General features: G+C 41.4%; 1 protein-coding gene across 1 annotated transcript in view; it reads left to right on the top strand.

Annotated features, from left to right (window-relative positions):
- Positions 1–1,860: 1,860 nt before the first annotated feature.
- nufip2 (nuclear FMR1 interacting protein 2) overlaps positions 1,861–9,263 on the top strand; it is a 7,937-nt gene continuing 534 nt past the window's right edge. The window contains exons 1-4 of the mRNA XM_086013135.1: positions 1,861–2,386; positions 3,868–5,430; positions 5,623–5,655; positions 6,955–9,263. The exon at positions 6,955–9,263 is cut by the window's right edge and continues 534 nt beyond it. Of these exons, the coding sequence (XP_085869261.1) occupies positions 2,236–2,386; positions 3,868–5,430; positions 5,623–5,655; positions 6,955–7,007 (1,800 nt within the window). The 5' untranslated portion in view covers positions 1,861–2,235 and the 3' untranslated portion in view covers positions 7,008–9,263. The remainder of the gene's footprint in view (positions 2,387–3,867; positions 5,431–5,622; positions 5,656–6,954) is intronic.

Genomic DNA, 9,263 nt, shown 5'->3' with positions numbered 1-9,263 from the left:
GAGTACAACAGCACAATGTAATGAATTACAAATTCTGCTCTTGCCATACATTCAAATCTATGTATTCTTTCAATTAAAGATACTTTTTATTTGTATTTGTAATGATACTCTCGAGGACTTCCACACCTCAAAGCATCTCACTACAAATGCTCCAAATTGTACTGTATAACTGTATATGTGATTAGTTAAGACTAATTTCATTTTAGTTTAACAGTAATTTATTTTTGTGATTGTAATTGACACTGGTCAAGCAGCATCACACTGAGAGCTTTTTGTAATATTTTAACAATTATTATAATTATTGATATTATAAAAGTACTGTATTAGAAACATCTCCGAAGATTAAGTACAGCAAACAACAGTCTAAACAACTAGCATAATAGATAAATAATAGAAAAAATTAGTAAAGGGATATCTCTGACAGATGTTGATTTGGTGATAGTATCACAGCAGGTATTTCAACTCTGCTGAAAACAACTAAGGTTGTCTTTTTTTTAAATCACATGATTAGCTCGTTTCACAATATTTGACTTCGTTTTTTTTCTATTCCCTGCAGTGGGAGCGGATCATATTGTTTTGTAATGTCTTTTAATGTATTTCAACTTCTTTCAATAAATGCCATTGTGTCGAAGGCCTAATGTCATATGATTTGTCAGTATGGTATTTCTTGCAATGCTAAAAAAAAAGGAGGGGGGGGGCAATGTCAGTTATGTTCAGTCATGTTATTAATATTTTAAAATGCATGGCCATTTATGTGGGTTCATGTGCTGTTTTCTAAAGGGGGAGGGGGTTTATCCATCCTATTGTTTATTTTGGATTTTCAAGTTAATTCATCTTAAGAAAATTGCACAAAAAGCCAGACACTTTATTGTACATATTGGAGTCTCTTTGCATGTATGGCCACAAGATGGTACTATTGTTCCTTCTATTATTTATTGTGCACGTTCAAAGAAGCGTCTGGGTTAGAATTTACACTAACCACCGGGGTTTTTCCTCACTATTGATTTGACAAGAATTCAAACCAATGCCAGCCAAACTCCAATCTGACCTCTGCATATATATTAGTTGCTTGTTGGTCTTAGTTTGTTATATAGTTTTTCCAAATGATTGCGATTGTCCTTTAACGAAACGTTAATTGGATGGTACTATGTCCATTAGACTCATTCTTTTTCTTCTCATGTGATTTTAATGTGCCTTTCTGAGATATGCCTAATAATCTTTGCCTGGTAAACCTATTTTGCTGTCTTACGTGTGAACAAAGAATATTGGCTTAAGATCATTGACCATTGAGGCTGAATTTTCCTTAGTGTCTTATAAAAACAAATATTGTGGTAAAGTGATATGATATTTGAATTTGCATATTCTATTCTATGTTTTTGTCAATTTGAGATTCATATATTAAAAAGTGTTTGAAGAGGCTACTTTTAACTCGTACTTTAGATTTTTCTAAGGTTACAGAACTTGACTGCAGTTTCTACGCACCGGCCTCCTTAAATTGCATTTTTCAACTCTTAACTTGTCTAATGATTTTTTTCTTCTCGGCACGTACGAGAATATATGCAACTATTTTGCCAAGTTATTGTATATGTAGTTATTTGTAGTTTTGTATACAACGTTACTGACGGCGCAAATAATTTACTTCTGCACTTATAAGTACATTTCAGAATCTGTGGTGTTTTCCTACAAGTAAACATTATGTATCAGCTTCTACGTTAATTACCAGTCTTTTTTGTTACTTAATTATCTGTAGTTGTATTTTAGGACAAAGTGTGAGCTACTTTTGCCACCTTTGGTAAAAAAAAGATGACCGAGCAGACACTGTAGTTGCGTTTCATGCTGTGAAAAAAAGAGGGCTGTTGCACTCTACCAGGACCCTTCACTGGACGTGTTGGAGACGTGGCAGCGCCTCCGGTCTTATGATTTGAGTTCAAACAGCAACCCCACCCGACAGTTACAAATAATATCACCACTGCCTTCGATTCGTTTAAATACCCAACATGCCTTCAAATCAGTGATAATGTCTGCTGTATAACTTCGCATAAACTCTCAACGTGGACTCTAGTCAGGACGACAAACCATTTTTAGACGTTTACTGCTGACGATTCCAGTCTTCAAATAGCTTCCGTTTCGCTCTGGCAGTGATTGGACTGGTCTGCACTTTTTTTTTTCCTCTCCCTTTCCACCGGCGAGCTAGCGTAAAGCGCCCGTTGAACAATTCGCACATTCTCCAATTCAATGGAGGCACAGCCCAAAGATCGGGCACGGGACACTCGGAATCAACACCGCGGAGACGACGCGAGCCCTCCTCGGTGGACCGCTTGCCAAAAACATGATCAGAGCCACTTCCACCAGCGCCAGCATCAGGAAACGAACGCGAAGAAAACAGGTTTGTACATCCGTAAAAGTTAGCTAGTACTCGCTAGCCTTAGTCAGCTAATGTCAACTAGCAACTACCAGCCTTCCAGCCAACGTGATTTAAGCGTTAACCTACACTTCTTGCTTTACGGCATAATATTACACATCATATGAAGGGTGCTTTATTGGTCAAAACTACTAAATACTCGGACGTTATGTCCGGAGACGCCTTTGGATGTAAAGCTCACTGGCTAGCTGACATTGCGTGACAGTTGTCGCTGGCGGTGGTTTGACATATCAGGAATTGACCTTGTGCGCCGGTCCCCTCACTCACTTTCCCCCCAACACTACACGAAAAGCTTTCGTGGTCGCCTCAAGCTATTAACCTTTATGTAAACACTAATAAGAGTGGTGGCCGTGGAAATGAGTTGAGCTTATTTCAGCACGCTTGTGCTGTCGTCCCGTGTAGGGAAAGGAGCCGGCTCCACTGGAATGTTCGGAGCTGCCATTTCCTGTCGGCCATGTTAAAACATAACTGACGGGCGAATGCTCTAGTTAGCCGCTAACTTGAGTTTTTAAATACTACAACGAAATGCTTCCACCGTGACATACTTGAGTATATATTATCCTTTTAGGGATTGTTTAATGAGGCGGCCACGCAATGACACGTTTAGGCCGAGCTGCTAGCTAGTTGATGTTAGCTAGTGCTAGGTAGCTTTGACAGGCCTGTTGCATTTTCAGGCGCCGAAAAACACGCGTCAACACCGTGACAATGCGATCAAAGTACGAGTTTGAAGGTGTCCCATACGCTTTACACGTCATTAATGGTATGACAATTTGGCTTTGAACGTGAAGTTCTTGGTTGAACCAGCAGTTCATTGCTCTGCTTTTATAGTTATTGGCTGTAGGCCAGATATGGGTTTACAAATTGTAATTTGAATCAATTTTTACACCAGTAAAACACTCTTTATGATGTATTTTTATACATATATGTATGTATATATATATATATATATATATATATTCAGGCCTCTTTGAAGAATCCGTTTGACAGATGCGTTCTGCCTGATATCACATAGCTGTAATGCAACACACAGAGCTCATCCTCAGATGTGTCAGTCATGTATTTTTGGGTGAAGGTTCATGTTTAAACCAGCAGTGGCATGAGTTGGCCTTCTGCTGTCGAGTTGAAGCCATGATGACAGCAGCAGTGTTTGTGAACTTTGACCTCTGCTGCAGGCAATAACAGGAAGGCTGACTTTTGAAGGAGCAAATCACCAAAGTGCACTTTGAGGGCTTTGTTGTTCTGTGTTCTTCGAGTATCATGTTCATGCCTTGTTTTGGCACTTTATTTTTTTCAAAAGGTAAACTGAATTAATTCAATACAAGGTGGGCAAGTTCAAAGGGATGAAGATGAACTATAATGATGTACAATAAAATACGTAACAAAGCATTTACCTCAGGTTAAAATGTAATTTTATGAACAACAGTTTATTTATATCTCCCTTCCAGGCAACAAAAAAGTTCTAACCATTGGAGAAGAGGAGGTGGAAAAGAGTACGCATTTGTTTGCTGCTGTTGGTATACCGCATCCTCCCAACAGCAATGGAAACAAACACACAAGTAACACAAATGTGAAAAAGCAGTCAACACAACGGCTGTACGCAACAGCTCCAAAAGTGAACATGAAAGGACCAGACTACAAAAAGACTATGGACCTTAAAAATAAGGCTGTTGACTTGAATTATCATGAGGATAAGAAAGACTCTGTGTTGCTGCAAAATGGCGTCGCACACTGCGGCGTGATTATAAATGGCTACTCGTGCAAGGACAATGATGGCAGTGGTTCCGAGGGTGGATATACCACGCCGAAGAAACGCAAAGCCAGATGTAACAACATGAAGAACACTGACAATGCAGCGAGAGAAAATGACATGCAGCAGGGAATCACTACACAGGAGCCTGCAACTTTTAATACAGAGGCGACCGAGAAGGAAGGGACATCTAGACTTGACTGTTTGAAAGGCACACATAGAGGGGAAACTCAGCCAGCGCCAAGACGGACTGTAGCCTCTGAGGCCTCAGTGGGGGAACTTCAGAGGAAGAACTCTGATGGGAAAGCTGCTGGTAAAAAGACTGAGGAGCGGCACAAAGCCAAGGTTTGTGCACCTTCAAAAGAGGACTCGTGGACTTTGTTCAAGCCCCCTCCAGTGTTTCCTGTGGACAATAGCAGTGCTAAAATAGTTCCCAAGATCAGTTATGCAAGTAAAGTCAAAGAGAACCTCAACAAAGTAGCTCAAGGTGGAGCAGAAGCACTGCCTCCACCTGTGAGACTCTCACAGGTCCCCATGTCCGCTATGAAAACCATCACGTCAGCTAGCTTTACTAACGGCCCGGTTTCCGCTAGTGGAAACGGCTGCCCGTCAGTGGGTACCTACTTTGCTCCTGCTGTTCCCGGAAGTGGCGACAATGTAGCATCTCCTTTTGAAAGTAACTGTAGCCCTACGAACAGCCAAGTTGAGGGAGAGGCGTATGACTTGAGAAAGTGTTCCCTCTTAATTTACCCAATAAATATGCAACCCGCGCTCCCCAGTGCCCGTCACCTCAACCCGCCGGCTGCTCAGACAAATCAAAAAGCCTTGGGAGAAATCTTCCACAACAAATGGGGACTTTCGTTCATTAATGAGCCCAACCTGGGCCCAGAAGGGGGAAGTGGGCTCGTGCCGACAGACGACAACCCATCTGCGGGCCAGTGTCAGGCCAAAGCTGGCCAGCCATGCTTTGCGGAAGGCCCTTTCTTCTTGGAGCCTGGCACCTTGGCTCCAGATGCAGGGAAACGGACTTTAATTATTTCGCCAGCTTGTTCTCATCTTTGTGTCCCGGCCGAGGAGGAGAACGGAGAAAAGACTTGCGGAGATTATGCCTGTAAGGACAATGGTGCTAAACCTGTACAGGGCCGCACAACCACAGTGTCGTTTGGCAAGTCTCAAGAGCAAGCCGCGTCTAAAGATGTCTGCAGAAGGCGGAGCTGGGGGTCCTTCGATGTCAAAGCTGCTGTCACTTATCACACTAAAGGTAACCGCATTCAAGCCTCAAATGATTTGTGTCATCGTTAAATGCTGGTTTGCACTCAAATTGTCTGTGTCTAATCTCAACAAATGCTTGTCAGCTTTCAAGAGATATTTATGCTTAAGCGAACTGGCAAACTCCGTAATAAATGTTTCGTGTCTATTAACATTCACTGATGTGTTTAATTTTTCTCAACAGAAATGGAATACGTTTTCAGCTTGCAAAAACAATGTAAGTAACGTTTTTGTGTTTACCTCATGAAATTTTTCCATCCATCATTTTCAGATTGGAATCAGGCCACTTCCAAATCTGAATACAAATCCAATACATTTACCATACCTTAGAATAGCTATGACGTTTCAGAAAAAAAATGTACCTGTTGCTAACCCTAACCATTAATTCATAAATATTATTCACTATATTACTTATAATAATAATAATAATAATAATAATAATAAAGTCGAGGGCAGATATGTAGCAAAAAAAATCTAGAAAAGCTCAGTGTTGGCAAAGCCTAACTAATGGTTAATATTGGTACAGTATTATTAGTGTATCAATGTAGACCTCTGTGATGTTGCCTAGTGGAACTGCTTGCCTGTGGTTTGAGCATCTGTCTGTGCATGCGTGTCGTTTCGTGTATCCAAGAGGTTCGACTATGCGTCATTTCAATGTAAATGCAAGTTGACAGTAAAAACAATCGGACAATAGTCGTTAAATGAAAACTGGGCATTTGGGACCTGTAGTTTAAGGAGGAAAAAAACACTCCTCCAAGATATTAAAAAAAAGATGACTGGTATGAGCTTAGCAGGTTTAAAATCTAGATTTTTTTTATTTTTTTATACACCAAACTATGTGCGTTACACATTTAATGTCATTATATATTACATCCAGAAAGTATTCACTTCATTTTAAGGGAAAGTTAACCAATTTTTTTTCATTACAATGTCTTCCATGCAGCCCCACTAGTCTAAACACGGCATTTTGATTGATATTGTGTTTGTGGAGTATGAGATTAGGAAGCAGTAAAAAAAAAAAAAAAAAGCAGTTTTTGTCCCTCTCAGGGGGCGGCCATTTTTTGACATCACAGTTGCTCAGGTAACGACCAATCATGGCTTCAGAAGACAGGTGAGCCGTGATTGGTAGTTAAATGAGCCCTGAACAACTGTGATGTCATTTTCATTGACAGCAAGTGACAAAATGGCTGCCCCCTGGGATAACTTAAAAAAAAAATATATATATATATATATATATAAAACTCTTCACACAACATTCCATAATGACGTTTGGAGGTTCGTGTTTGCTGTAAATAAAAAAATAAAAATAAAAAAAGAAAATCTGACTTTTTGAATGAGTGCTGTAGCATAACAAAATGTGGAAAATGCAAAGTATTGTGAATGCTTTGTAAATGCATTGTAAACCAGCGACGGTCTATGCATTTGGTTCCTGTGCTTACCACTGCTGTAAAAAGTAAAGTATGCCATCTGACATACTCTTAAGCATGTTTTTCCTGTCATGTTCCCCCTTCTTCAGATCCAAATCGAGTATTGGTTTATGCCGAGACCAAGGATGGACCTGATCAATGAGGTAGACGTCCGCAGTGCTTGGCTCCGTCTCTTCTGGGTGCTGTGGTTACCCTCCTTGGAAATCCTCGCTGGTGTTGGAGTGGAAGAAAGTGGACAACTGTGAAAACACTTGCTTGTTTTAGCGCGGCGACGACTTTGACGGCGTCGGACTAATACGCGGACGATGAAGGAGATCGATCGGTGCCTCTACAATAGAACGAGCGGACGGGCTGTGGCCAATGTGGCCGATGACGTCGGCAAAGTGAAGGCGTCATTAGTGAACTGCATCTCCTAAAGCCTTTATCGCGGTGGGCTGTGGCGGCCATCCGACAAAACTGCCAAAACGCCACTGACGCTTTCGCAAGAGTTGTACGTAACCATCCAGGCACGGCGAGCGACTTGAGAACACCTTTTGAAACGAATGCCTTCCCAGTGGCTCAATTAAGTCAATCTGTCTATGTTAGTAAATAGAAGGGCCGGAATCTTTGTCTTAAAAATCTGCAGGGCAATTCGCAACCCCCGTTGTAGAGTTTTACCGATCGTGAGCGTCCTCTTGACTGTGACCCCGCCCCTCCTCACCCTGCCGTTGGCGTGCGACAGGTGGCAACGCCTTCACAACCAACATGCCAACTTTTCACATCAGGTTCAGTTCACGTTTAGGATTTTTGTTTCCATGACTCAATACGCTCATTGATTCATTTTGTTTGCGTCGATGGCGGGGCGAGGTGAAGGAACGCGTGTCACATTCTTGAACCTTAACTAGCATGACTCGGCCTTTGTTTGTTGTTGTTTGTCTAGTCAGTCCTGCATGTTTACTGGTGGAATTCATCGACGAGGGTTGCAACGACGCCTTTTATCAAGCTGTGTTGAAATGTGAAGAAATGTTGGCGGTCATGTTTGAATGCCATTAGCTAATGGGTCGGTAGTTGCAAGATGGCCGACACGGAGTCGTCGAAGGCGGTTCTTCACTATGCGGATGTGTTGAAACTAGCTGTAATTAAGTCTAGGAAGCCCAAATTTGCTCGCCGTGATGTCACATTCATCACCTCCAAATCAGTATTGAACACAACTAAGGACCTTTTGAGGTTTCTAAAATCTATGATTTGGTTAACGTGGATTGTTAGCACTTTATGTAAACTAATTACTTTGATGTTGTTAGTTACTAGAGCTCTATTGACACAACTCTTCCCTAAAAGAATGGCTGTGGGCTGTTACTTCTCAGAACAAACAGAATTATTAAATGTAACTCAGGTAGTGTTGATAAAGCCATGATTATGTTAACTTTTTTCTTTTTTTTTTTTTTTTTTTGCCAAAAGGCCACCTGTTGTGATGCCCGCTAATTTGGAAATGTAGAATTGGAATCGATTTATGACATGACAGAGGATTTGACTAAATGCCAAATATTCACTTTTAGTGAAAGCCCTTTTGGTGTCAGTAGTCAGGCTGGACTACATTTTAAAAAAAAAAACTGTTTTTAAAGCACGGTTGTTCCATGTGCGACTTTACACCCCCCCCGCCCCCCTTGCTAAATGTATGCCAGCCTGCAATGCGTATGCATTCATTAGGTCCTTGGCGATTCTTGATTTCTCTAGCGAGCGAGCATCCACCAGCTCACCGCAATCTGGCTCCCCGTTCTCGAGTACTCTTCTTGCTGCTGTGGCCTGATTAGGCCTCACTGCAGAGGCGGACAGCCACCGCTAATCCACCCCCCCCCCCCCTTTTTTGCAAGTCAACTTGACATTTAACTTTTCAATGTCGTTTAAAAATGCTTTTGTTGGGCTTCTCTTGAGCGTTGGAATGCTTCCTCGTGATTGTGTATGTGTGTGTGTGTAACAAATAGTATGCCATAAAAAGAAGAAAAAAAAATGTAAGGAAAGGCTGGGTTTTCTAACAAATTTCTTTGGGTGGGGTCGGGGTCTTGTGTAATCATTTATGGTGGGCACTGTACAAGTTGTCACTATCAGGTTATCTATGGGCATATTTCGGCTTCTCCGTGTCAAAACAGGGTGATCAAGAATGAGTAAGTGCTGTTAGGATAGTTTTGAAATGATTCCCTTTTATTTTTTGTCAAAATGTTTCTTTCGAGATGGGAACTAATTTTTACTCATCATCCTTTGTTCAAGCACTTAAATGAGCAAAAAAACAACAAAACTGGCTTCTTATGTCGAATATCCGTTGAGCGATATCAGCCTGCAAACCAAAAACAGCTTCTTGAAGCAGCGTGCGCGGATGTGTGTGTGAGAGAGAGAGAGAGAGAGAGAGTGTGTGAAGTCAGGC

The sequence above is a fragment of the Filicampus tigris genome, chromosome 17, assembly GCF_054856515.1.
Source record: "Filicampus tigris isolate MCC_2025a chromosome 17, RoL_Ftig_1.0, whole genome shotgun sequence".
Classification (NCBI taxonomy): domain Eukaryota; kingdom Metazoa; phylum Chordata; class Actinopteri; order Syngnathiformes; family Syngnathidae; genus Filicampus; species Filicampus tigris.
Note: the sequence above shows the minus strand (reverse complement) of the source record. Positions and strands in the feature narration are given on the sequence as shown.